The sequence below is a fragment of the Saccopteryx leptura genome, chromosome 5, assembly GCF_036850995.1.
Source record: "Saccopteryx leptura isolate mSacLep1 chromosome 5, mSacLep1_pri_phased_curated, whole genome shotgun sequence".
In the NCBI taxonomy this organism is placed as follows: Eukaryota; Metazoa; Chordata; class Mammalia; order Chiroptera; family Emballonuridae; genus Saccopteryx; species Saccopteryx leptura.
Genome location: NC_089507.1, coordinates 162,043,676 through 162,071,647, shown reverse-complemented (window position 1 = coordinate 162,071,647; position 27,972 = coordinate 162,043,676). Strand labels below are relative to the sequence as shown.

Genomic DNA, 27,972 nt, shown 5'->3' with positions numbered 1-27,972 from the left:
TTTCCTATTTTTTTTTTTTTTTTTTTTTGGTTTTTGGTTTGGTTAAACAATCACACCAATCCTGAGAGAAATTCTGTTATTTCCACTTAACAGGGGAAACTGAGACCAGGGAGGTGAAGGGAGTTTGCTAAGGTCAATCAGTGTATTAGGGGGAGATTTTATGATTCCCAACCCAGTGCTCTTTATACTTCCAATTACTCTGTTTCTCATCTACAGAATGCCTGGTCTGCTTTCTGCTGAGAAGAGGAGGTGGGCCACATGGAGTCAGCCCTCTGGTTTGTTCTCAGCAAGAGGAGGGCCACTGCAGCATCTGTGCAAGGAGAGCGGTGGTTAAGGATGTGGTTGTCTTGGGCCGAAAATCAGATGGAGACACATGGTGTCCATCTGCTCAGGAGGAGATGCCAATTTCTTGCTTGGTCCACTGATAGAGGTGAGGGCTCTGGTTTATTTAATGCACTCATTTTAGTCTTTTTTTCTTTTTCCAGAAATAAGAATGTTTGAAAACTTTACTTTGCTCATCTCGGTAAGAGCATAATAGTCCGGGCCTCCATTGCTGCTCTCCCTTACCTGACGACAGGCACCAGGAAGCCTGTGTGTCTCAGTCACATGCACATCCATCACCTGGAACTCCCAGTGCACCCTCAGCTCTAAGACACAACCAAAGCAATGCTCTTGAGCTTACAGAAATGTTTAGAAATGGAATCTGACAGCTCTGACATCATATTTTCGGGTGAGTTTCTTGCATGTATCTGGCCGTCCATTCAGCTGTCTGGCTCCTGAGGAAGGGGCAGGAGCACTGGGGCTGCAGAGGCCACTGAGTCTGTGCAGTGCTCACCATGTTCCCTATCTTCACACCACAGGTACGAGAGCAGCCTCTGTGCCTAGGTGGCCTGCCTAGCACACCTCCCAAACAAGACTTGGGCACAATTCCCACGTACTCATACCCATATTCCATGCTTCTCACTTTCCTCTGACTGTGACTCTCAAATCCTGAAGTCCCTTCTCGGTGACAGCTAGTGAAACAGCTCCATGACACACCATGGAGGGCTTATGGAAATGCACCTGTTTTTTTTGTTTGTTTGTTTGGGTTTTTTTTGGCTTGGTTTTATGAAAGAGCTGTTATTGCATAAAGAGATCTGCTTATTTAGAACATTTGCTGCCTTTAGGCACCAAACTGTTACTAGCTTCTGGTTGGGTATTTCCATGCATTTGCAAAATAACTTGTAGAGAATCATGAAGAGTTTCCAGGAATAAACACACCATTCATGTCTAGACGTTAAAGCCTGTGCTCTGAGTCCTGCTCTGCATAATCTTGGTGTGCTCACACACACAAACTCGGGAACTGTGTAACCATTTCTTGTATTGCTCATTATGATTGTCTATGCAGAGGGTGTTTGCTCTTCCTTGCAACAATCTCATGGACCAAAGGACATTTTCTAGAAATGAATACTCTAGTACCTTAAGGAGTATCTGTTTCAAATGTCTTTGCTCAACCTGGGTGAACTGTCACTTCCAGGGCTTGCTTGGAAGTATAGGTAGAGCCCTACCCTACCTATACTTCCCTCTCTCTTTCCCTCCTCTTCCCACCCATTTTGCACAAATACATAGCTCTCATTTCTTCTGCTACCAGGCACCTAAGGATGGTGGAGCCCCTCCTTTGTGCTGTGTGAGTCTTCAGGACATCACCTCTGTGGTCCTTGCATAGAGCAGGCTCTGTGTCTTGCGCTGTGGCATTCCCTGCTGAAAATGTTATTGGCTATCAGAATCTTTCAGTTTATGTCTTCTACGTGGACTCCTGAAGAAGTCCATATGGTGGGGATGCAGAGAGCTTTTGGAATGAGCATTTCTCAGCAAGCCTGGCTCTCCCTGCAGGAAGCAGAGTGGCTTGGTTTCCCTGTTTGGCTCTGTGCCTCCTGCTGAGCACACAAAGAATGCAGCCCACTGCTGGTCACTGCTCCCCTGTCCTGAGGACCTGCAGCCTGGCCTTTTCTCCCCATCTGAGCGATGTCAGTTGGGGGTTGGGACCCATGCCACCTTCAACACCTGTGTAAGTTGCCAGCACAACCTTGGGCCTTCAGATCTGGGATGCTGCCTAAGAAATGGGTCAGGCATGAGTCCTTGCTGAGTGCTGGGTGCTGTGTCAGGGGCAGCTGAAGCCTGGTGGCTTCTACTAGGGCTGAGGCAACCTTGTGTGAAGTCGGAGCGATGCTCTCTCTGGGGAAAGCACAAGGGTTGCCTCGCTCTTTGTCCAGGAGGAAGAACTTGTGTTGGCTTGAGGCAGTATAGGCTTCATCTGTGCCTCCCTTAAGGCTGCTTGAGGACCTATCAGGCCACCTGATGGCCCCAGAGGCCCAGGGGAGGATGTCTGTTTACCCCTTGATAGAGGTGACCTATAAAGACCTCAAGATCCCTGGAGGGACCACAGATATCAGGAAACACCAGGCAGGGCTGTGAGTCTGTGCAGATCTCTTGCTGAGCATCTCCCGGGCTGGAGCCAACAGCTCAGAAGAGGCCGTTGCCCGAGAGAGAAGATAGGAAGTGTGGAGCCCGGGGGGCAGGGATGATGGGGATAGTGTCAGAGGTGGTTTCCTCTAGCTCGCTGTCCTCGCTGTTTAGCCCTTCGGCAAGGGCTGGGTCGATCTTGACCACACTATCCTCAAAGTGTACCTGCTTCTTCTTAGTCAGCAGGTCAGTTGGCTCCAGGGTCAGCTCTGTCAGGGTCTCTGGGCACTGGAGGGTGTGGGGCTTCCTAGTTCCCTTTAGGATGCACTTCATGTGCATGAAGAGGGAGCTGGGCCCTTCCCTGAGGGCGCCATGGAAGGTGTAGGTTTGCTCGGTGTCCCCAGAGCCAGTAGAGCTCACGGCACTGCTGGAGGGGTCTGTGTACTGCTCCTGGGGAGCCAGCACCGCAGCGGCAGCTTTGCTCTTCTTCCGCTTGCTCAGCAGGAAGTAGGCCAGGCCAGTGATGATGAGCATGGAGCCTGGAAAAGATCTGGGAGGTCAGGATGCTAGATGTGTCCTGAAGAGAAGCCAGAGGCTGTCCAAGCCCACTGTTTCAAAAGGCCACGACAGCACACCTGTGTGGCCACATGCAGGCTGCTTGTGCTCCAGCCCTCACACCTAACTTGTCATCCCACAGCCGCATCAGACTCCAGGGGCAGGCCTGATGCCTGGCTGAGGCATGTGAGCAGGGCAATGCCCTGACTGTGAGTAAAGGAACCGTGTGCCTGAGGGTTCCTTCCTGTTGACACCTGACCCTGGTGCTGCCTGAGCAGCCTCCCATCACCACGCTCAGCTTCCTTCCCTCTTGGTAGAGCTTATTTGGGCTGGACCTGTGACACTTTCTTTGGGTCTGGATTCTATGTTGGCTACCAGGCCCCACCTGCTGAACTGGACTTCATTCCATCCCAAAAGTGGGAGCTGCCTTTACTTCAGCCTCCCCAGTAAGCACAGAGCCAAGTACAGACACCTTGTCTGGGGCTGGCGTGGCACTGGCTCTTTCATGGCTCCTCACACAGCCTCCAGGCCAGAGAACCCTCTGGCCCAGACTTAGCCATGCGTTGTCTAGAGGAAGAGGGAAGGGTGGCTGTCCTGACTACCAGGGCCAGAGCCTCTAGGGCCTCTCTGACTTTCCAAGGAGCTGGACATGTGGTTTGCTCAAGCCTCTGTGATGTTGAGTCCCTCTCAGGAGTCCACCGAGGGCCATGCAGAGTGGCCTTGAGAGGCTGTGACAGGCAGAGTAGAGAAACCGCAAGAGGGCAAAAGAGGCTCTGCCTTTCAATCTTGTCTCCTTGGGCAATTTGCTTCCTGACATTTTAGGTGGGTCATGAGGAGGGGCAGAGTTTTCACAACTGGAAGGAGGACACAGGAAGTTGTTGGCAGAAAAGGTCATGAGCAAAACCCCAGAGGTGGAAGCATGAGTCCTGGCTCCCCTGGTCAGACACCGGCTGACCAGCAGGCTAGGAGGTGGTGTGGGGGATGTTGAGGCCATGGGGGTCCTTTGGGGTCTTACCACTATGTGCTATCCAAATCAGGCTGAGAAGTTTGGGCCTGAATCAGTGGGCACTGGGAGGCATGGATGGATGTGGGCAGAGAAATGACCCTCTGAAAGTTAAATCCATACACAGGCTTTGAAAGAAAGGCCATGACCCTTTTGGGGTGCAGCCTCTGGACCTCTCCAAGAAAGATGTAGGGCTCGGGGCGTTCCTGCCACTTACTCAGCACGGAAGATGTCTAACAGGTCTTCATTCCCATGAGGGCAGTGGGGATAGAGGCAGCCCTGGTACCAGAGTTATGCAGGCTGAAGTGAGGAGGATTCAGGGCTTTCTGCTCAGAGCCTGTCTATGGTGAGGGCTGCCTGCCTCCACTACCTCCTGGAACTCCTACCTGGGATGGTCACATGCCAGACCAGGACAGGGTGCAGAAAGCAGGCTACTGACAGCAGCATGTAAGCCAGGAACTTCTGGAAACAGCCCAGCCAGTAGGCCTTCTCCCTTGCTCTGTAGGTCAGGGACCCCGGAAGACACCTGGGAAGAAGGAGTCCAGATTAGCAGGAAGCAGGAAGTGACTCAGGAGAGCCCCAGCAATGCATGGGCCATATTGTCTGTGGTGGCTTCTGGCTGTACACCCTCAGGGGTGAGAGTTCTCAGTTAGGGGTCTTGCCTGTGCTGCACCGTAGGGCCCATAAAGAAAGTGGAAAAGAGACAGGAGACTCAGGAGTAACTGGGAGCGCACAGCAGCATGCAGAGGGTGTGCAGTCCAGGAGATACCTGGCTGGGATGGTTGTGAGGGTCGCACGACACAAGGTCATGGCTACATTTAAGCAGGCTGGAACCCAGTTGCACCTTGCTCAGAGTCTTGCTTAGGTATGTAGTGACATTGGCTCAGGCGGCTTCATGAATGCCATGCAGAACCCACACATGGGCCTGGCAGAGGTCTAACACTGAGCAAGTTTCTTCAGGGTTGCCGCCTGCAGGTTTCAAAGGAGGAAAGCCCTGGCCTTCAGGTCCACCTCCTTCCTACTCTGGGCTGCCCTGGAGCAGGGGTCTGTCTGCACAGCTTCATCTGGCCCAGGCCAGCTTTGCGGAGGGATGGGGACTTGGGGGGATTTGTAGACCCAGAGCACAGCCGGCTTCCACACCACTACCACGGCACGGCTCTTTGGTTCTTCCTCATGGTCATTCTATTGTGACCAGGCCCTAGCTGGGTTTGGAGGGGTCCAGAGCTGGTAAAATGCCCCTTTAGTCTAGGGCTCCTTCCTCCCCCCAACCCCAGAAGTTACAAGGATTCTTTGGCAGTGGAGGCTACTTACTGGAAGCAGATAGACAGCAGCTGAGCCACAAAGTAGGCCCCTTCACACACGGACACAATGGCTCCTGTAAACCTGTGGTGGAGACACGTGAGAGGGGCTGGGCATTTTTCAAGTCTCCCTTCACTTTCCAGTGGGCCATCTTCTCACAGCTTCTTGGCCTCCTGGGTCTACAGCCAACCAGAAGACCAGGAGTTTCCTGACCTAATCTTGTCATCCAATAAGCACCCACCAGAAGCTGACTTAATGCCAGGTCTGGGCTGGTTTGGGCTGTGGTGGTGAAGGGGTTGGAGTCTGGGGTCCAGAGATAGGTGAGGAAGGAGCTGCAGGCCAGCAGGAGAGATCACCTGGACCCCAACACCCCCTGTGGACATTGGGGGGCAGATGTTCTGCTCCTTGCTGTCGCCAGGATGGACTCCCACTGCCTAACTGTGAGTCTCAAAGCTGGATCCACTCCCAAACCCTTCTTCTCCCTCTTTTCTCATCATCTAAAATGTCACCAGGACAGGCTGGTTGTAATCCTTCAGGGACCTGAGCATCAGTTCCATTCATTCGGGCCTCACCTATATTGCCTTAATTTGGGTGTTGTTCCCTGGACCCCGTGCCACCTCCCCCTTTGGACTCCCTCACTCCCTAGTCTTCATCTCCCACACCCAGCTCCTCTACCTTGTCACCACCAGGCTGCCCCAAAGGCTCCTTCTGACATCCGAATGTCATCACATTCTTTCCAATCAAGAATTCTTCCAAGCCTCCTCATGCTCCAAGTGTGGTCCAGAGACCCTCCACTCAGAGTCTCCCAGGAAATATGTAAAATCATAGATTTGGAGCCAATCCCGCTTTCTACATCAGAATCTTTAGCAATAGAACTCACATTTTTTGCTGGAGACTCTTATTGGCCTATCAAATTAGAATTCCTTAGCACACATTTTAAAGCCCCACTTGAGCTTCTATATACCTCTGACTATACAGGAAGCTACCAGGTGCCACAGGACCTTTGCACAGGCAAACCTCCCTTGGAAGAACACCTTTTATCTCCACTTGCCTGTATGGTGGCCTCTTATTCTTCCATGTAGCATGAGTATGGTTAAGGGTTCTATGGACTGCATTGGGGTGAATGAGTGAGAGGAGGTGATGTCTTGCAGGAGAAGGAAGCTTGGGGTCAGGGTTTCCTCGGGCCCACTGCATTACTTCTGCACAAGCAAGGTGCTTGACCTCTCTGTGCCTCAGGTTTCTCAGCTGTAAACTGAGAGCAATTATTGTGTTTCAACAATATAATTGTTACAATGACTAAATGAATTGATATTTGTAAAATCCTTAAACTTTGTTTAGCACAGAGTGTTCATTACATACAGGGTGGAAAAAAGTAGGATTACAGTTATTTATATGAAAAAATGCAAATAAATACATAAATAATAATACAAGAATAAACTGTTTCATGTACTCACAACTATAAGCCGACTTCTGTGAACCCCTGTGCACATTAGTCACTGTCATTGCTCTCTCTCTCTCCCCTCACCACTGTGACTGTTTAGTACTCACCTCTACTTTCCCCCACTTTGTGACCGCCGGCATCCCCTTAACTCTTACTCCTCAGTTTTTAAGTGGTAATATCCTTCAGCCAACAGTATGGCCACTGTTTGTGTGTGAGTATGAGAGGGCAGTGATCAGCTCACAAGGAGGAGGGAGATGGGAGAGGAAGGAAGCGTAGAGAGGAGGAGCAGAGAAGGACAGGGAAGGCCAATGACAGGTCAGGGCCTACTGGTACCTGCTCTTGGCCATGACCTCAGCTTGGTCCTGCAGACACAGAGAAGGCAGGGCATTCATCCAGGGTGTGTGCTATGATTGGTGAACCCTCTGAGTGTGAGAGAACACATGGCAGGAGTTCAAGATCTGCATGAGGGAGATTGTATGTGTGCGGGAGAGTGAAGGAGGCGGGAGAGCATGGGGGGAAGGAGTGTGAGCAGATGGAGGGGGACATTTGAATATGTGGATGGCTATTGCAGAATGAGTGCACATGAATGCAGGGAGGGTGGGCAGGGTGAGTTTGTCCCTCAAGGTTGGATAGTAGTGCATGGATGGAGAATATAAACTAGTTTTCAGTGAGGAAAGGGGGCCTGGGGCTGGAAATAACTTGTCTTAGGACTTGACCACAGAATGACTAGACAGGCATAGTATCCCTTTAAAACAGGCAGAGCAATCAGGGCCCTGGGTAGAAAGCTGGCAACATAAACTGGCCATGGACTTGACCAGGATAGTAGGATAATAACCCCCGGCTCTCACCCAATGTGCTGTTTGTGGGTGAACTAGGCAACCACAGGGAGAGGAGAATGTCCAGGGCTGTTCCTGGGATCTAGGGACATTTCACAGCGGCTGGGCAGGCTCAGTAAGACATGGAGGACCCTCAGAGCAGCAAAACTCTTCCAGTCGGTGGGGGTCCTGGGCAGGTGTCCCACGCCAGAATGCCAGGAAGGGACGTCAGGCTTCAGGGATGCTGAAGTGGGTGAAAAGGCACTCCGGTGCTTCACCAGATGAACAAGGGTGAGGTGATGTGGGTGCGTTTGGGAGAGTCAGAACTTTCTGGGGTGTAAACTGAGTGACAAGAAATAAGATGTAGGTCAGAAGATTACAAAGAAGTGTAGCCTGGAGGCCATGGGGACCACTGAAAGTTGTCAGAGGGAATAGTGTTTCTGGGCAACTGATGTCGTAGGATGTGGGAATGCACCGGGAGGTTGGCACATGGGTGGGAGCTGGCGGATGTGATCTGCCTAGCACACTGAAGCACCTGTCTATGGCAGGGGCTCCTTAGGATGCAGACGAGGTCACTGTGATGAGAGTGGATGTGGAGGGAAGGAGCGGGGGAGCAGAAGATGCATCCTGCTGACCCATAGGCATCCTGGGCTCCCTGTGTCCTCACAGACCCGGCTGCTGAGAAGTTGGGTGGTCAGAGTCTGCAGGAATGCCAACTTTCCTCCTTCTCCAGACGCCGCTGCACAGTGACCTCCTCCCGGCCAAGGGGCGTTTGCAGAGACAGTTGGAAGAAGAAAGGACAGAGGCTGGGGAACTAAATGCACTGGCGTCTGGTGAGTCTGGGCCCTGCTGCTCATGAGCTTGGTGGTGTGGGCTGAGCTGCGTACTCCCATGGAATTTTCTCATCTGCAAACCGGGGTGGTATTCACTTCTATAGTCTGTCAGAGTCAAAGGATGGGATGTAAATAAAACATTTAGTGTGCTTGACATCGAGATGGACTCAATTTTTAGTCCTTTGAGATTCCTCTCTCTCTAAACGAAAGTTCAGTTACTGTCTTCAAACTAAGAAATAATTGAAGAGATGAATGGATGGATGGGTGGATGGAAGGATGGGAGGTTGTGTGGGTGGGTGGGTGGGTGGAAGGATACTTGGTTGATTTATGGGATGGTTTGAGTAAGGCCCTTTCCAACGCAGAAAATACCCTAAGGTCCCCTCTAGTCCCTCCACCCCTGGGATAGGCCGGATGTAGCATGGAAAGGGCGGCTGCTCTGGGTTCATCTGAGAACCTAGACTCAGGGTAAGCTGGAGCACATTCAGGCAGGGCATGGCATGTGCACACATACTCACAGCAGGTAGAAAGCCAGGCTTTTGAAGTGCCCTTGGAGGAAGGTCTCAGTGCCCACGCCGATCAACACTAAGAGGGGGAGAGGAGAAGGGACTGTGACAGCGGAGCTCCAGGCACAGCACTGCTCTGAGGAGGACTCCTGGGCCAGAGAGTGAGCCTTGCCCTTGGGCACTGAGAGCCAGAGGCGGTGCTTCCCTGTGTGGCGCAGAGATTGGTGTCTGGGAAGATACAAGGGAGCAGGGAGCTTTCTGAATCAGTATCTAGAGACCAGTCTCTAGAGTGGTTTCAGGCAGAACCCAAGAGGTCTTTTAGTCCAGTCACACTGGAGTACAGATGCCACCTTCTCCGCCTGCGTTGCTTATGCCTCCCGCCAGCCCCGAGTGTCCTCAGAGACAGCCCGTGAAGACAGGACCCAAACACTCTGCTCTCCAGCTATCCTTCCTGTGTTCTGATTTCAAGGGCCCTCAGTGTCCAGCAGGCCAATGCCATGGGCGCTGTGTATCTGAGCTTCAGTGTATGGCAGGGGTGGAACCTGCCTGTTCTTGCTGTTTCCGTGACCTGTTTTCACTTGCTGGTTTGGCAGCTGCACCTCACAGTCCTGACTCATTGCTATGGGCCCTGTGCTGACTAAGCCTCTGGGTTTTGCTCTGACATGGGATGCTGCTGTTTTCACTTGCTGGTTCAGCAGCTGCTCTGACACAGGACGCTGCCCAACCTCATCTCCATCCTGCTCTTTCTTGGCAGTTGGTGCTCAATCACCTCTGTTCAAACACTCGACCTTCCCTTTTTACAGGGAATGTTGTCTTGGACCCACCTTTGCAGACTTGCTGGCTCCCAGTCACCTCCTCACGTTGACTCCCTTGCTCTAACAGCTTCACTCAACCAGACATGGCTGGGACCCCACCCTTTCACTGACGGAAACATTTCACAGACAGCACTCAGATGTCCCCAGACCTTCTTCCAGGGCCACACTGGATAATAATCAGACCTCTTTCTGGACTAACTAATCATACTCCATGCACCTAATTTGTCTCTCTGGGTTCAGATGGCACGCCGGGTATTTCCACTGTGGTATTTCCCACCTTGTCCTCCCTCCCTCCTCTGAAACTCAGAGATGGTGGGCTGGGTTGTCAGATTTGGCTGCGAGCAGCCCTTTGTCTCTGCTGCTCCTGGGCTGCTTCCCTGGGCCTGATGCCTCCTCTCTTCCTGGGCAGAGATTCTGGGTAAGCTCCCATCCCTGGGTGGGTGGTCCCAGCCCTCTGTGTACTGCAGAAGTGCCACCTCTTAAAATGCAGGGTGGGGCCCCTCACTTAGGTCACCAGCACCCCAACCCTTTATTTCTGGGGGGACTGTGGAAGTGTTGCAGGGGAGGGGTCAGAGGGCTTTGATCCAGGAAGGGAAGGGGAGGCTCCCTGTGCTTGAGAGCCCTGCGGACGCTGCCTCTGTCCCTGCAGGTCCCAGCTGCCAGCTGGCTCACTGCAGGGAAGGAGCTGGAGGTGCTGGTCAATGTCAGGACAACCTGACCAGCACATATGGGTTTACACACGGTGGTCACATGTGTCCTCACTCCTCACAGCAGCCATGACACAGGTAGCTGTAGACTCCCTGTTTTGCAGGAAGGAAAAGGAGGCTGTGTTGTTCTCATGAGGACACACATGGCCAGAATGTAAAAGATGCACAGACCAGACTTGAGATTCCTGGCTACAGGTGCTGGGCAGCTTCCTGGTTTTCACCACCAGTGCGTGTGTGTGTGTTGTGTGTGGTGTGTGTGTGCTGCAGACAAATGATTGTTTATTTAATTTTCACTGTATCCCCTGTCCTGTTCTCAGCACTGAGGATTTATTAACTTATTTAATTATCACAAGGTTTCTATGTGGAAATACTATGTTATTCACATAGGAAGGAAAATGAGGTACAAAGAGTGTAAGCAAAACAAATCAACCAAGCAACCATGGACGCCTAGGTCAGGTCCTTCAGTTCAATCTCACACTGGCGAGTTAATACCCGAGTCATTCAATCCCTCTAAGCCTCAGTTTCTTCAGTATTTCTCTTGAGCATAACGATTATGAGGCTTAAGTAAACTAATTTATGCCCAGCACATCACAGTTGCTCAATTGTTAATTTTGGGCGGTGGCTTCACCTGCATCCTTGTAGATTTACATGGGCTTGCGGCAGATGGCCAGCAGATGGCAGGAAAGGGTCTTGGGAACGTAGCCAGTTTCCTAACTTACACCCATTTAACTTTGGAGAGCTATTTTGACATCTTTTGACTGAAACAAAGGGTCAATAATTAAAGGGACATTGGAGGAACACTAAAGGCAGAACTGGTTTGCAGTTTAAAAATATCAAAGTAACAACAGAGAAACGAAAGAGCTGGGCTGGAATCCCAGTTCTTACTCTCTGGAGTTGTTTCCCATCTGTGGAACAGGGGAAAGCTTTGTGCTTGGTAGGTGTCAGGTGTCCAGTGTACACGAGTCTCTTCCTCCCCCAGTTGGGCCTCAGCAGCTTTCCCAGCCTCCAGCTGGTACACTTTGCACCACCCGAAAGCTCTCAACCATAGCCATGCTGAATTCTGAGGCCCAGGGACAATGGGGTGCCCTTTGGCTGGAGGAGGATGGCAGGAAGATGGAGTCAAGAGTATGGGTTCTTTTTTTTAGCGAGAGAGGACAGACAGGGACAGACAGACAGGAAGGGAGAGAGGTGAGAGGGATTAACTTGCTGTTGTGGGACTTTAGTTTCACTGATGGCTTTCTTATCTGCGCCTTGACCCAGGGGGCTGCAACTGAGCCAGTGACTCCTTGCTCAACCTGGCTACCTCAAGGTTTCAAACCTGGATTATTCTCAGCTTCCCAAGTCAATGCTCTGTCCACTGCGTCACTGCCTGGTCAGGCAAGAGTATGGGTTCTAAGGCCAGAGGATCCCTAAGGGGATCCAGTAGGATTCTCAGTGGAAGCCCTAAGGTCCTTTCACAGTGAGGCCAAAGGGCCACCTGCTTTCTGCTTGATCCCAGTTCTGGGGCTTACACTCTCAGAGGCAGACCATGCAAAGTCTGCCTGACCAACTGACCCTTCTTTCCTTCTGTTTCCTGCTTCTGTCTTCTGTCTGCCTGTGGATTCGACCCCTGATCCTGCTTATGCCCTAGATCTACTTGGCTGCACTCCTGGTGTCACCTGGATTTTCCTCCTAGACTGTGCTTCTGTCTCATCTTCCTGTTTTCCTGTGGGGCTGACTTGGGGTCAAGGCTCACGTGGGCTGGGGTCCCATATGGGGCTCCTCTCTGGGACATGCTTGGTCCAGGAAGAGGTGTGATATGTACAAACTGAAAAAAGTATTGTGACTCAGACTGTGAGAGAAGCACACCTGAGTGCTCTGAGAGCCAGAGACGGGAAGGCCCTTCCTGAACACTTCGAACCAAGCTGGACCGTGAAGACAGGTAGAAAATGGACATGTGCAAATGGAGAGGCAGGGCCCTGCAGGAAGACCCCCTTTGCAATCATAACAGCAACTATTTCTCCTGGAACAGGGGCACAGGGTGGGGGCAATGGGCAGTACGTGTGGACTGAGGCAGGCTGTGGATCTTTAAACACCAGATTCACAAATTGGGCAGGGGCCTTGAGGGTTTTGGAGCAGCTTAGTGGTATGTTCAGGCTGGCATTTCAGAAAGCTCCCTGACCTCGGGCACAAAGGGTAAGAGGCTGTGTGATATTTGGCTAACATGAGGTGGTGGCTGAGGAACAGGACCCTGGTCTGGATGTTCCCGGCCTCCCCTCTCCCAGCACAGTGATAGCCTCTAGTTCCCTTGTTGGTCTGGCTTGAAGCAAACTTCTTGTTGTGGCTCCCAATAGCGTGCCTAGTGGCGTGACTCTGGTCACCTGTCTGCTGGGCAGGGTGCTTGGGAAAAGGGTGCTTTGTCTGGGGCCCCAGACAAGGACAATTTTCAGGCTCACAGGAGAAAGGCAGACCCTGTTGTCACAGGAGGGTCTTCTGCCTTTTTCTGGGTAGTGGAGGCAGAGATGTGAGGTGATCACAAGTGACTATGAACATTTGGGTTTGGAAGCTCCCTGGCATGTCAGCCTAGCTGCGTCTCAGGGAGGTCCTACCACAGGCTGTGCATTACAGTTGGCCCCTTACACACTTCTTGCTTACTTACTCTGTACAACATTACTCAAAGTGTCAATTGCATGTTATTTATGAAAAAACCCAAACCAGTATCCTGGAGGTAAGCACCTGGGCCAGGCACACTGGTAATAAAGGAAAGAGGGAAGAACAAACAGGACTGTTCTCAGTGGTTCCAAGGTCCCTGCAGGCAACGTTTGGGGAAGGACTCTCAGGGAACGGGGCAGATAGGGGAGGACATATCCTAGAACCCTTCATAAGTATGGGTGGGGGTGTCATATGAATGAGACCTGTGTCACCATGGGTAGTGGACCATTGCATTGCCCAAGTCCAGCTGCGAATAAACTTCTGTAATGTCTTCATCAGAAAGGGGCAGGAGCTGCCCTTTCCCTGCCTCAGTAACCCCCCTGGTGCCCAATCTGTGGGTCAGTGTGGTGATCACCCATTCACCCCTCATTTTGGGCATGTGGCAAATGTCCCTCAACTGGACAAGCCTAAATGTCACCACCAGGGTAGTTCCACTCAGTCTCCCAAGGCTTGCCCTGGTCAATCAAGGTCTAGTGTCCCCACTGGTGTGTCCGCACCCTCATTCACAGCACATCCTTTGTGCCGGGTCCAGGTAAAGTGCAACTGCAGGCTGCAAAGGACACGTGTGTCAGAGACTGAGCAGGCAGTCCCAGACCCAGGAAACACGTCCATAGTGGGAACAAGCCACAGCAGCAGGAACAGGAAGGATGCGAGCTCCATTTGCCGGAGACTGAGGAAATCTCTGCAGAGGAGAAAGGCGAGGCAACGCCTGGAGGACAGAGCAGCGAGAGCTGAGTCTGGAGCTGTGACGGCCATGCCTCCTGTGCAGGTAAGGGCAGGCCTTGTCTCTGGGCATTTCTCTGTGCGACTCCTGGGGCTGAGCAAGTTCACAGCCACATGGGGCAGCGGCAGTGTGGCCTTCTGGGCCCACACCGTCAAGTCCCCTTTTACTTTGCAACTTTTTTGCATCTCTCCAAGGGAGCCAAGCCCATTGTAAAAGCTGAGCCCTGCGGTCCTGGGAACCCCTCCTTCAGCAATCTGGGTGCAGCCCAGTACCCTGGGAACCACGGCCTCTTCCAGGACTTACTCTAGTCCCTAAAGCTTGTCTCCCAAAGGTTTCCCAGGCCTTTCAAGGTTGTGCCAGCTATGATCTCTAAGGCAAATGATCCAGGAACGGTCTCCTTTGAAGACATTCCTGCTGATCCCTGAGACAGTAACTCTCCCAGAGGCCTGGTGAGATTATTGCTGAATCTATGACAGAAAATGAAGTTGACTCCCACATATATTAGACTGTTAGATGAGAGAGATACCCCTAATTATCACAATGCAATATGGGTTTCTTTATTAAAGCAGATGTATGATATTATATTGAAGCTGGGCACACATTCACCAAAACTCTTTCCATGAAAACTTGTAATTCCCTCCCTTCAATGTGGTCTGGCCTGGAGGCTCAATTGTCTGGTAGAAAAACGTAGAAGTAAAAATTTGGGGAGTTGCATGGCTAATTCACAAAAAGCTTCTTCTACTGAGACTTCTTACAATGCTTGTTCTGGGAGAAGTTACTCACCATGTAAGAAGTCTGACACTCCTGAGGCCACCCATGTGTGACAAACCCCAAGATAATGAGAGAGAGGGAGAGAGAGAGAGTGCCCCAGCTCATTTGGAACCTCTCAGCCAGGCATGGAACATGGGAGGGAAGAAGTTATCTTGAACATACCAGCCCCAGAAGGTGCAAAGTGTCAAAGAACTGCTGAACCTAGCTAACAGTCAAATATATGGCCCTGCCACCCTACCTAAGATCCCAGTCATCCTGGCGCAGAAATGAGCTGTCTTCACTGTGCCCTACCTGAATTACTGAGCCACATAATTTTGAGCATAATAAAATACTTGTAGTCTTAAACCACTAGGTTTTGAGTGGCTTTATTATGTGGCCACAGGTAACTAGAGAAGCAGCCTATCCCAGCCTCTAGCTTTCGGCCCAGAAGTTCCAGTGACTGGCCTCGTCTATATTTTGACTCCGTCAGCAGTGAGTCTTCCCCAACGCCCTATGGCTTCTGGCCTTTCTCACTTGGTCTTCACCTTGGCTCTCAGGAAGACAACTTCAGGCTTCTAGGTCCCTCTGCCCAAACGTGTGCCCTGCGTGAGAAACGCAGTCTCAGGACAGGGGTGGTGTCTGGGCCTTCCTTTGACCATAGAATCCAATGGTGGTTCCACATCTTAGAGTTTCCCGCAGGGTCTGGGAGGCTCTTCCTTTCCATAGCAGGTTCCTTCCACAGGTTTATTCTGCAAAGATGCTCACTTGAAAAAGTGAGGAAAGCAAAATGTGAGCTCTCCTGCCACAGAAGAACTTGGTGAACTCTAGGCAACACTCACCCCAGACATCCGCACTGGGCACTGCCAGGAAAGCCTCTCCTCATGTGACCTGTGCTGGAAATAAGCCCTGTTTGGAGGGCACCATCGCTCCACATGATATAAATAAATATAAGACTCCAAAACTGTTTTGACTGAGGGTCTGGAGTTCCCTGTTTTCTAGACATCAGTCTTCAAAACCTTACACTTCAGAAGCCAGAAGACAAACATGAAGAGTCACCTTAAATTAGGGGTAAAGAATGAAATTGGTGTGTGAGAATCAGCCATCCTATCTCCCTAGCGTCTGTCTCCCCCAAATGGCATAGTTGGTCCACTTGCTCTCCAAAAGGCCTCACGTCACCCTGCGTGAGGATGGGCACTCTAACTGCTTTGTGACATGGGACCAAGGAACAGGGCCAGGTTTTCAACTGTAGGCAGGGTTGTCTGTAAAACAGAGATGCTCTGTCATCCAGCAGAGCCAGGACCAGGGTGAGCTGAGCAAGGCACATGGGCACAAAATTTAAATAGGTGCTCACCCTAAATTGAAGGAGGCATGCCCTGTGTCCGGAGATGTGAGTGGCCCATGGTTGGTGGGCTCTGGCCTCATTCGGGTCCTTCTTCCTCCTCCTGGGCAGTGGCTGGAATCTCGGAAACTACCTTCACCGGCTCTAGTGCAGATAAAATGGGTGACTTTCATCAGCAATTCATCCCTACAAATGACCCCGAGGCTCTTGTTCAGAGCTCGGCATGTAGTCAGAAGAACTGACAGTTTGACAAGGAGCCAGGGAGACAAATGCAATACACATCCTCAGAAACGGGGTTTCATTATAGCAAATTCTCCACAAGGAAGAACTGCCCCCAGAACGGCCTCTATGCCAGCTGCACAAGGGAGAGCGCTGGCTGGGCCGTGCTGTCTGGCTTTTGCTTCACTGCTAAGGGCCTGTCCTTCTATCCTCCTGTGATATGCCTCCCAGGGACCCGTTATCCCTGTCCCAGCCCAAAAGAACCACATGATGAGCCCACCTGCACACAGTCACTCCCTAGGCAGGGCTCTTTTATGGTGCCTGTGAGAGGCAGCTTTTCCTCCTCAAGCACTGGTGGACAAGCCTCTCATCCCTTCCCTCTCGTGTCTGTCCCTCTTGTCTGGGCTGCTCCAACCCCTGCACAATATTTTTCCTCCCAGACGCCAGGGCTTCCTTCTGAGTCACCTCCCTGAGCTGTTTATTCTAGTTCAGGCTTAGCAGTGGTCAGAGATTCTGAACCAAGAAGCCGCGGTGGCAGGTCTGGGCCAGGCAGACACCGACTGTCTGGGCACCTGGCCCCGGACTCCAGAGTAGCGAGAGACAAGGAGGGTGCCGAGCTGCAGCAGAGAGAGTGACACTGATCAGAAAGGCTGGGTCCTGGCTCCTCAAACAAATTGTAACTCTCTTATATGCTTCCTTTTCTGGAAAATGAGGATAATAAAAACATGTATAATTGGCTATGAGAGTTCAGTCTTAGTAAATTATAAAGTGGTCTGCAAATGGCTAATAGTACAATTAGGAGAGATAGGTTGTTCCCATTAGTACTCTCAGGGGAAGAAGAGGGTTATTTCTTTTTATATATATATAAATTATTATTAATTTTTTTTTTTTTTGTATTTTTCCAAAGCTGGAAACGGGGAGAGACAGTCAGACAGACTCCCACATGTGCCCGACCGGGATCCACCCGGCACACCCACCAGGGGGCGATGCTCTGCCCCTCCGGGGCGTCGCTCTGTTGCGACCAGAGCCACTCCAACGCCTGGGGCAGAGGCCAAGGAGCCATCCCCAGTGCCCGGGCCATCTTTGCTCCAATGGAGCCTCGCTGCGGGAGGGGAAGAGAGAGACAGAGAGGAAGGAGAGGGGGAGGGGTGGAGAAGCAGATGGGCGCTTCTCCTGTGTGCCCTGGCCGGGAATCGAACCCGGGACCCCTTGCACACCAGGCCGACGCTCTACCGCTGAGCCAACCGGCCAGGGCTAAATTATTATTAATTTTAATGGGGTGACATCAATAAATCAGGGTACATATGTTTAAAAAAAATCTCCAGGTTATCTTGTCATTCAATTATGTTGCATACCCATCACCCAAAGTCAGATTGTCCTCCGTCACCTTCTATCTGGTTTTCTTTGTGCTATGCCCCCTCCCCCTTCCCCTCTCCCTCCCTCTCCCCTCCTAACCACCACACTCTTGTCCATGTCTCTTAGTCTTGTTTTTATGTCCCACCTACGTATGGAATAATGCAGTTCTTAGTTTTTTCTAATTTACTTATTTCACTTCATATAATGTTATCAAGATCCAACCATTTTGTTGTAAATGATCCGATGTCATAATTTCTTATGGCTGAGTAGTATTCCATAGTGTATATGTGCCACATCTTCTTTATCCAGTCATCTATTGAAGGGCTTTTTGGTTGTTTCCATGTCTTGGCCACTGTGAACAATGCTGCAATGAACACGGGGCTGCATGTGTCTTTACGTATCAATGTTTCTGAGTTTGGGGGGTATATACCCAGTAGAGGGATTGCTGGGTCATAAGGTAGTTCCATTTTCAGTTTTTTGAGGAACCACCATACTTTCTTCCATATGGTTGTACTACTTTACATTCCCACCAACAGTGAATGAGGGTTCCTTTTTCTCCACAGCCTAGAAGAGGGTTATTTCCATCCTTCCTTCCATTAATACCCACTTCCATTGCAACTAAGAGCTCTTCTCTGTGCACCGATGTTGTCCACTGATCTTCTTGTCTCAGCTCCCTCTGCAGGTCCAATTAGGGTGTAAGTGGTACAGAGCCCCAGCCACCACACATCTCTTTTGTAACACCCTCTGTGGGGACTGCCAGGGGCTTTAAGGGCTTGGGCCAGTGTGCTTTGAGGTTAGGATTGTGAGGGTTAGTTTCCTGGCTTTAAGCCTCATGCTGCTTGTGCTTCACTGTCACTTGTCTGTTCTGACCCCATTGCTGGGTTGAGTACTGACACCTGTTTTTCATTCAGGGCAGTGCTTTGGTGGCAACACAGGACATGTCACAGAGGTCACTAAAGGCCACATTAAATGACTGGCTTTTCATGCCAGGCAGTGAGCTTGACCCTGGCTGCCTAGGTAGCTGGATTAGAATGTCATACTCACTGCTGCTGAGGACAGCTTCATAGCTCCCCATGTCTTATTTATTGCTCTTCTTCATCTTCAATTGTGCGTCAGCTCTGCCAATCTCAGGGTCTATAACAGCAGTTCCCAACCTGTGGGTCGCAAAATACATATTTTATTTAAAAATGTACTGTATAATAAATATGTATTTTCCGATGGCTTTAGGCGACCCCTGTGTTTTGGTCATTCGACCCCCGCCGGGGTTGCGACCCACAGGTTGAGAACCGCTGGTCTATAAGGACATCTTAGGTAGGGGTGCACTGGGTTGATGACAATGGCTGGAGAGAGATTAGGTTCAGAAGGGTACACAGCTGGTTGTAGAGGTGAAAGCTAGCTTTTTACTATTGCTAAGAACATGGAGATGTCAGAACCAGTTGCTAAGAATCTTCTTAGACATAGGTAGTGGCTGAAGGCTTCCTAACTCAGGAGAAGTTCTGACAGAACATCTACCTGTGTACTGAGTGCTATTTAGCTGACACCTGTGAGCCAGGTTTCAGAGACACTGAGAATAAAGGCCAAGGTTTTATAGTAGAAAGTTTCAAATATTCAGTGAGAAGAGCTTTAGAGTTTAGTGTGGCACTCAGTATCCTCCGATAACTCCCAAAGGCCTGTTTGGTTAGAATTTCCTAAAATCAAGAGACTCTACTCATTCTCTGTGCAATTCTTTAAACATGAGCTGTAGACAAAAGCTGACCGGTCTTTCAGAAAGTCCCTGTGGCAGATTGCTGTAATATCCCCAAATCTTCAGCCTTCTCAGGATCCACACACTCTGTTCTGTGACTTTGCAGTGAAGGCTATTTCCCCAGCCCTTGACTCTGGACCCAGGGCTGTGACCTGCTTTGGGCACCATGCAAGCACAGGTGTAAACTGTCATGTTCTCTTGTGCCTCTGCAATTATTATGGCACATGCCAAAGTCAGCCTTCTGGAATGTAAGGGACACAAAGAGCAGAGTGGCCCATTTCATCCTAGCCCAGGTCAAGCTAGGCAAACCAACAGAATGGTAAAGGTAAGCACACCTAGCTAATACTAGCAGAGCTGCCCAGTCCACTTGCCCAGATGTGTGAATAATAAATGTATTGCTGTATTCCTCTAAGGTTCTGGAGACGTTACACAGCATTATTTTGGCAATAGATAAGTGACACATCCACTTTAAAAGACAGCTTTATTCAGATATAATTGATATGTAACCAACTATACTTATTTAAAGTGCTCAATTAGATAAGTATTGACATTATATACCCAGGACACCACCACTATAATCGAGGTAATGCCTATGTCTGTCTTGGTATCCTTGTAAACCTGCCTTCCTACCAGCCCATCCACCTCCCAGAAAATCATTAATCTACGTTCTGTTACTAGAAACTAGTTTTCCTTTTCTAGTAGTTTATTTAAATAGTGTCACACGATGTTCTCCTTCTTTGGGTGCTTACTCTCATTCAGAGTGATTATTTCGAGATTTATCCATGTTGTAGCCTGCACTCCCCTATTGCTGAGTAGTGTGGATAGAATCCATCTGCTGATGGAAACTTGGCTTGTTTTTAGTTTTGACTATTACAGAAAAAGGTGCTCTGAACATTCATGTACAATATTTTCATAAACACGTGCCTTCTTTTATTTTGGATAAATACCTATAAGTGAATCGTATGGTAGGTTTATGCTTAATTTTTTAAGAAACGGCCAAACCATTTCCAAAGTGAGTGTGCCATTTTACATGTCCCCCAGTGGTGAATGAGAGTGTCACCTCCTGTCAGCACTCAGCACTGGGCACGGGGTCCTGCTCTCGACCTCTCGTCCTCACTGTCATTCTTGTGCGCATCCCCACTGACCAGTGGTGAATGAGTCTCACCTCCTGTCAGCACTCAGCACTGGGCAGGGGGTCCTGCTCTTGACCATGCTCCTCACTGTCATTCTTGTGCACACCCCCACTGACCAGTGGTGAATGAGAGTGTCACCTCCTGTCAGCACTCAGCACTGGGCAGGGGTACTGTTCTTGACCACACTCCTCATGCAGTTCTTTTTTTCTTTTTTTACAGTATTTTTTAAATTAATTTTAATGGGGTGACATTGATAAATCAGGGTACATATGTTCAGAGAAAACATCTCCAGATTATTTTGACATTTGATTATGTTGCATACCCCTCACCCAAAGTCAAATTGTCTTCTGTCACCTTCTATCTGGTTTTCTTTGTGCCCCTCCCCTCCCCCCTTCTTCCCCCCCCCCAATTACCACCATACTCTTTTCCATGTCTCTGAGTCTCATTTTAATGTCCCATCTATGTATGGAATCATATAGTCCTTAGTTTTTTCTGATTTACTTATTTCACTCCGTATAATGTTATCAAGGTCCATCCATGTTATTGTAAATGATCCAATGTCATCATTTCTTATGGCTGAGTAGTATTCCATAGTATATATGTACCAAAGCTTTTTAATCCACTTGTCCACTGACGGACACTTGGGCTGTTTCCAGATCCTCGCTATTGTGAACAAAACAACACAGAATAAGTGCTAGCGAGGATGTGGAGAAAAAGGAACCCTCCTGCACTGCTGGTGGGAATACAGACTGGTGCAGCCTCTGTGGAAAACAGTATGGAGATTCCTCAAAGAATTAAAAATCGAACTGCCTTTTGACCCAGCTATCCCACTTTTAGGAGTATACCCTAAGAACACCATAGCACTGCTCCAAAAGGAGAACTGCACCCCCATGTTTATGGCAGCCTTGCTCACTGCAGTTCTTGTGCACATTTCCCAGTGACCAGTGGAACAGAACAATATTTCATGTGCTTTTCACCATTATCTCTCTTTGCTGACTTTTTTTTATTCTCTTAAAATTATATTTTAAAGAGTAAAGTGTTAAATTTTGATGGTGTGCAATTTATAAATTTGTTCTTGGATTGAAATTTGGTATTGTATCTAAGAAATCTCTGCCTAAGCCATTACTGATATTTTATCCTATTTTTTAGGAGTTTCATAGTTTTGAGTTTTACATTTAGGTCTATAATCTATATATTTTAAGTCTTTTTTTATTTTTTGGTATATGGTACAAAGTATAGATAAAATTTTATTTTTTGGTAAATGGATATTCAGTTGTTCAGATACATTTATTGAAAAAGTTATTCTTTCTGCCCTAAGTTGTCTTTGTACTTAAGTCAAAATTCTATTGTTCATATATGAACAATAGGTCTATTTTTGAATGCTACTGTATTTGTCTTTCTTTGTATCAAAACTTCTTTGTCTTAATTTCTGTAGCTTTATAATAAGTCTTAAAATCAGGTAGTATTAAATTTCTAACATTGCTTTTTGTGTACAAAGTTGTTTAGGTTATATTAGAACCTTTGCATTTCTAAGTGAATTTTAGAAACAGCCTGTCAATGTTTAGAAAAAACAAAACAAAAACTCTCCTAAGATTTGACAGGGGTTGCATTCAGACTATAGAGCAATTTTAGTGAGAGTTGACATTTTAATGATATTGAGTATTCTGACCCAGGAACAAAATATATCTCTCCGTATGTCTTCTTTACTGTCCCTCAGCAATACTTTTTTAGTTTCCAGTGTATAGATTTATCCCAAAGTATTTCATATGCTGATGCTATTATGAACATTCAAAATTTATTTTATAATTATTTCTTACTAGTATATCGAAATACAACTGATTTTTCATGTAGTAATCTGGTGTTCTGCAACCTTGCTAAACACTGTGTTAGTTTTAGTAGCTTTTCTGGTAGGTTCCATCAGCTTTTCCAGACAATGATGCCATACTGAACTGGTCGGAACCTCTAGTGCATGAAGGAAGGTGGAACAGAGTAGAGATGTTTCATTTTCTCACTGAGACTATCAGATTGGGAAAAAACATCCTCCAACATCCATTTGGAGGATCTGAAAACAATGTGACTGATAAGTCCACCTCTGGACATGCTGGAGTGCATGATGCTCCTTTCGTGGAAGGCGGTGGTCATGGGTTATACATTGAAGAAGGGTGAAAATTAGTATGGAGATCCCAGGGTGGTTGCTGCAGAAGCATTAGCTTGTTTCTGAAGCCTTTGAATAAGGTTAAGGTCAAACTATGCATTTGCTGTATGCTTTAAAATATGAGAATATCTGAGTTTAAATGTTTCTTTTGTCCTAGTCTATATTAATGAGCCACAATTTTAAATGGAATGTGGCAAGAGTGAGGCTGTTGGAAATATGGCTCTGTCTGTAGTGTAGAGGGGAGATTAATGGATCAGAACTTATAGTAAGCAGACCCTTAAGTGATCCCAGATTGTCCCTCACTGACATAGTGTGGCTTCAGCAGGATACTTTCTAGCATGGTGTCAGTCATACAACTCTGGACTCATAAATGGGAGGTCCCACTGGGATAGTTCTCTCTGGAAATGTGTACAGATGGTCCTGGATAAGGTCCAGGACTGGGTTTGGCTGAACAGCCATGGTAGTGTCAGTCAAACCATGTAATCATTAAGAGACAGAATGAGAAGCTGTATCAAATATCAGTGTCTCCAGGTTTAGAAAGCGGTCATTCCTGACTATTCTTTATTGTAACTGTGTCCATCTTCACCATGATCCTGCCTGCTTGTTGGGGATGATGAATGGCGGGGCACTACAGTTGACTGATGAGGGGCCTTAGTCAGGCCTCACTGGTACCCTCTGTGTGTTTTGCATCCTACATCCTGGGATTACCAAGATATGGAAAGACGTGTCCCTCAGCCTGATTTAAGTGAAGGGAACATTGGTGAAGGGCTGGGTCTTGGGAGTGGATCACCATCAGTTCAAATCTTGCCTCCCTGTTCTCTAGTTATGAGACCTAGAGAAATTGCTCTGCCCCACCAAGCTTCAGTTTCCTCTGACATATAATAGGGACGAGGATGAGCGTAATGGTTCTCCCAAGGGTGATTATGAGGATGAAATGAGATACTGCATTTAAAACATGTAGCACAGAGTCTGGCTCACAATAAATGCTCAAATAATGATGTTCACTGTCAGCTATTATACCAACAGCAAAGCCTGAAAGAGTAAAAATGCCCTCGATTATTGGTAGGGAGGGGCCACAAGCTTGAGCCTCTTTTCTCTGAGGAAAGTTGGGAGGCTTCCCAAAGGGCACAGAGACATTTTCTTGGCATTTCTTCTCGTACGGAGGCTCATACACAACTACATGCAAGGGCACGGATATGAAGGAAGGATTTCCCTTTAATGGTCAGAGAATCAGCCTCTCCTCTTTCCTCCATATCCCGCTCAAGTCTGGGGCCCACAAGATGCAACATCTACCCTCACACAGGGGACTCTTCCCACAAGTTTCTGGCAAGCTTGAGGCAGAGTAGTGGTGAGGAAATTCATGGAGATTGACTCTCCAGGGTGATGAGGACTGCAGAAACTCAAGGGAAACGGGCCCTGCCTTCCCAGAGCAGGAGTGGGCACCAACCCTGTGCACGGGCTCTTTTCTCATTTCCTGGAGAAGACCAGCCTGGCTGCTGTCTTCCCTCTTCAGCTACCTCCATTTCCCCAGACCCCGCTCTTGACATTTGGTCTACAGTAAGAACAACTCACATAGGTCGGGCCCTCAGAGCCTGGGTCTCTAACTCAGGGTGCCAGGCTCCTCTCTCAGGAAACCCAGTGAGGATCTGCTCTGAGGGTGGATAAGCAGATAGACGCCAGTATCTGCACAGGGAGTGCAGAGCTCACAATCTGTGTGCCATTCCCCAGGGTCCTGCTTCCTGGGTGGCTGCTGGGGTCACAGCTCTGCAACAGGCACTGAGAGGTCACACGTGGGGCACAGATGCACAATGCCTTCCTGGCCAAGGAGGTGATGCAAATGAGTGAAGCCAGCTAAGTGTAAGATTAGCTCCCCAAAGGGTTCAGAGACAGTGGGAGGAATGGGTTTGTGATTACCTGGAAACCTTATGATTGATTCAAAACAAGATAAAATTTTAAATTTTAGAACACTTCTGGCTATGTGCAGTCTGTCTGTGGCCCCTTTACCCCTATTTGGTGGTGGCGCTCTGTCTGGGGTATGGAGCGGGACACGGGCTAGGCAGCATGATCAATGGGACCACTGGGCGTCCTAACGAAGCTTTATCCAAAGGCCGTGGTGAAGAAGAGAGATGAGTTCTGGTAGCACCTCTGCTGGGCCACTGGGCCCAGGATGCTGAGCTTTGCCATCCTGATAGAGTCCTCTGGGACCTTGTACCTGTGGAGCCTCCGACAGTCACAGACCCTGTCTGCAAAGGGGAAGAGGTCCAAGGATGAGGCCAGTAAACAAGTGCTGCCTGGTCCCTGCAAGTGACTCTCTGGATGATGTCAGGTCACAGGCCTTTCCCAGTTTCTGGAGAACCACAGTCCTCCCCTCAGTGGGACTGGGACTACTGCAGGCTTCCTGGAGTTTCTGCAAATTGACAGCCTCTGTTTCAACTCTTATTTCTGCTATAGCAGCAATGCCCCTTTAAGTGAGTCCTGGACTTCTCAAAAGAAATTTCACCAAAAAAGAGACTGATATCCTGAAAATAGATGAAGAGTTCAGTGGTACTGAAGAAAATTCAAAATATACCCAAGAATACCAACAACCCTCTCTCTAGCTCCCCACTTGCTCCTAGCTCTTTAGAGAGCCTCAGCATGATTATTGAAAAGCTGGACCAATAGTAGGCAGTTCATGCCTATTTTTAGCCTGGATCTTAGATCAAAAGCAAGCAGGAGGCCCATCCTCAGCATTAACCGCCACCCTCTGTGCAGAGATCAGGGTTATGGTCAGGAGGGTCACGTGTGTGTGTGTGTACGCATGGCTACAGACACTTCTTCTGACTGAGACAAATCAGACTGTTAAACTGCCTGTAGCCAGTGCACTAAAAGGACAGACACATCATACAATAGATTCTAGATAAGAAGCAGGCCTTGGCTCTGGGTTGAGTGTGGCAATGGGACTGTCACTGTGACGTCTGATAGTTGAGAGGGGTGTACTTCCACACTTGGAAACCAAAGCTAAGAGGAGGCAAGGTGGAGTCAAGATCAATAATTGTAGGCCAGAACTTGAACCCAAACATGGAAATCCACTTAGGGTTACTTGTCGTCCCCAGGATGGGCAGTTGGGTGTCTTGGCAGTCATTCCCATAATGTAAGGAAAAGGTGGTTCTCACAGTCTGGAACTGGGTCCCCCAGCAGCTCATTTAATCAGGGACCTCAGCAGACCAATTCCAAAACCTTCTTCTTTTTTTTTTAGGTGAGCAGCAGGGATATAGTGAGGCAGACTCCCACATGCACCCCTACCGGGATCCACCCAGCAACCTCATCTGGAGCAATGCTTGACTCAACTGAGCTATTTTTAGCACCCAACACTGGTGCACTTGGACAAACCAAGCTACTCTTAGCACCCAAGGCCATGCTTGAACCAACTGAGCCACTAGCTGTGGGAGAGAAGGAGGGAGGGAATGGGAAAAGGGTGGGGGAGAGAAACAGATGGTCACTTCTCTGTATGCCTTGACCAGGAATCAAACCCGAGATGCCCATATACTGTAGCCACTGAGCCACCAGTCACGACCCATTCCAGACCCTTCTCGGTGTCTGCTGGGTGTGGCTACCCAACCTGTGAAGCGGATACCTCTTTGGCCAGAGTCCTGGATTTTTTTAAAGTCAAGGGACCAGAGGTCAGGCTGGCTATCTCTCTGACCTGCAAAGCGACCTTGGGTAAGGTCACTGTCCCCATGTGAACTCAGATGCTCTATCTTATGTCAAAAGGGTGGGATTGAATCATCTTAAGCAGCCACTTCTGTGCTAACTCAGGGCCTACATGCTGCAGAGCCCACTGGCCAGTGTACTAACGAGCATGGCCCAGTGCCTGGAAATGGTCCCCCGATCTCTGAAGTATGCCACAGAACTACTCCCAAGAGGGTTTTATTCCCAGTTTCAGCTAGTGGTGACCAGTTTATGCATCCTCGATCCTCCAAACCATCTGACCAGCAGGTCCAGCTATCTCCGTTGCACATACCAGACAGCTCAATTCCAGAGGGCCCAGATGGCTTTCCCATGGTCACACATCGGCAGTGACAGGGCTGGGGCTAGAAGCAGCACTGTTCGAATCTGAGCTGGGGGACATTCCCTGTTCTCCAAAATCCATGCATATGATTAGTCCAGTAGCAGAGAAAGACATAATGAGCAGTAGGAATCTCCTCCTTGTCCCAAGGGACAGAGAGGCCAAGAGCTAAGTGCTCAGAAAGCTGCCTGCTCACTTCCCCCAACAGATCCTGGCCATGTGGGAGCCACAAGGCTAAAGTCGGGGTTTGCACTGGGGAAGTGAGTGGGCAGCACTCAGGATCACGGTCACACTGGTTCTGCTTCTGTCCTCCAGGCATGCTGAGCCACCCCCAAATCAGACATCAGTCAGGTGAGGGAGAGGAGCGAGCACAGGAGCCATCCCCCAGCCCCAGCAATCCCACAGTGCTTAGCAGAAGCCCAAGGCCTCCACACCCGGCCTCTAGCTCAGCCTGCCCGAGTGCTGGGGAGTCTTCACGATCAAAGGCTGTGGTTTGAATAAAGCCAGATGCGCTCTTTTTGATCACTTTCTTAAGTCTACAGCATCTTCCCTTTTACACCTCCTTTCGGCCCCCAGCCCCACTTTACAACAGCCCCCCTCCAGAAGGAGGGGTAGACCCTCCACTCATTTAGAAGATGAAGAAACACAGATGATAGGTTGCCAAACAGAAATTCAAGTTCCCAGTCCCAGCTGCAGAACACTGTTTCTTGGGGTCTTGGGAAAGAAAATGAAGGACAGATGTGGTCAGATGTGTCTGCCCATCCCCGGCTAGCTGCTTGACACCCCTTGCTTAGCCCTGTCTGCTCTGCTCAGAATGCAGGAGACTACAGCAGGGGCTGGGGTCTTACCTGCAGCGGTGGCGATGCCCAGGAGCCGGCAGGTATATTCCAGCCCAGTCCAGAACATCTGCAGCTTCATGGTGCCAGGAGCAAGGGCAGTGTCCCAGCAGGGCAGGCAGCAAAGGCTCTGCCTTAAGATGTTTTCAGACGTCCAGTGTGCAGGGGGAAGCTATGGCTGCTAGGTTGGGGCCTTGTGCCCCAGGGCCCCACCTTCCCAAACCAGTCCCAGCCACTGAGGCCTGGACAAGGTGTGAATAGGTCTCACTTTCCTGGCTTGGCTGCCTGTGCCCTTGCCAGGCACTCCGTTTAATGATTACCTTGGAAGAATGTCCCCACTACTTTAAGCAGCAGCTGTGGCCCCAGTGGCCACCTGAGATCAGGCCGATTAGGGCTGGGCTGGAGGCAGGCAGCCTGGAGCTGGTAATTAACTGTTTCTGGCTGGGAGGAGGGAGTCCACCAAGGAGCCAGCCAAGGCCCTTCCTCACTGGGCAGCTCAGAGATGCAGTGCCAGCTAGACCTCAGGCGGCTGGGGTCCAGAGAGCCTGGAGGTCCCTGTTTGTGCAT

At 49.4% G+C, this 27,972-nt stretch overlaps 1 protein-coding gene across 3 annotated transcripts; it reads right to left on the bottom strand.

The window, feature by feature from the left end:
* Positions 1-27,972, bottom strand: LOC136406412 (transmembrane protein 72-like). 3 transcript variants are annotated; one of them, XM_066386479.1, is made up of 6 exons: positions 27,418-27,972; positions 18,537-18,646; positions 8,904-8,970; positions 5,312-5,383; positions 4,387-4,526; positions 1-2,981 (listed from the first exon to the last, which is right to left on the bottom strand). In XM_066386479.1, exons 2-6 carry the CDS (start codon positions 18,565-18,567, stop codon positions 2,503-2,505), a joined length of 789 nt encoding a protein of 262 aa, XP_066242576.1. In that variant the 5' UTR covers positions 18,568-18,646; positions 27,418-27,972; the 3' UTR covers positions 1-2,502. The 3 variants fall into 3 exon arrangements, with proteins under 3 accessions (XP_066242576.1, XP_066242575.1, XP_066242578.1); XM_066386478.1 differs by lacking the exon at positions 18,537-18,646 and having other exon boundaries at positions 27,418-27,967; XM_066386481.1 differs by lacking the exons at positions 5,312-5,383; positions 8,904-8,970; positions 18,537-18,646; positions 27,418-27,972 and having other exon boundaries at positions 1-2,992; positions 4,387-4,509.

Coding starts and splice junctions, on each gene's coding strand:
- LOC136406412 (XM_066386478.1), bottom strand. CDS start 27,487: ATGAAGCTGCAGATGTTCTGGACTGGGCTGGAATATACCTGCCGGCTC. Junction 5,384..8,903: donor AGCCTGGCTTTCTACCTGCT/GTGAGTATGTGT, acceptor TCTCCACCACAG/GTTTACAGGAGCCATTGTGT. Junction 4,527..5,311: donor CTGCTGTCTATCTGCTTCCA/GTAAGTAGCCTC, acceptor CCTTCTTCCCAG/GTGTCTTCCGGGGTCCCTGA.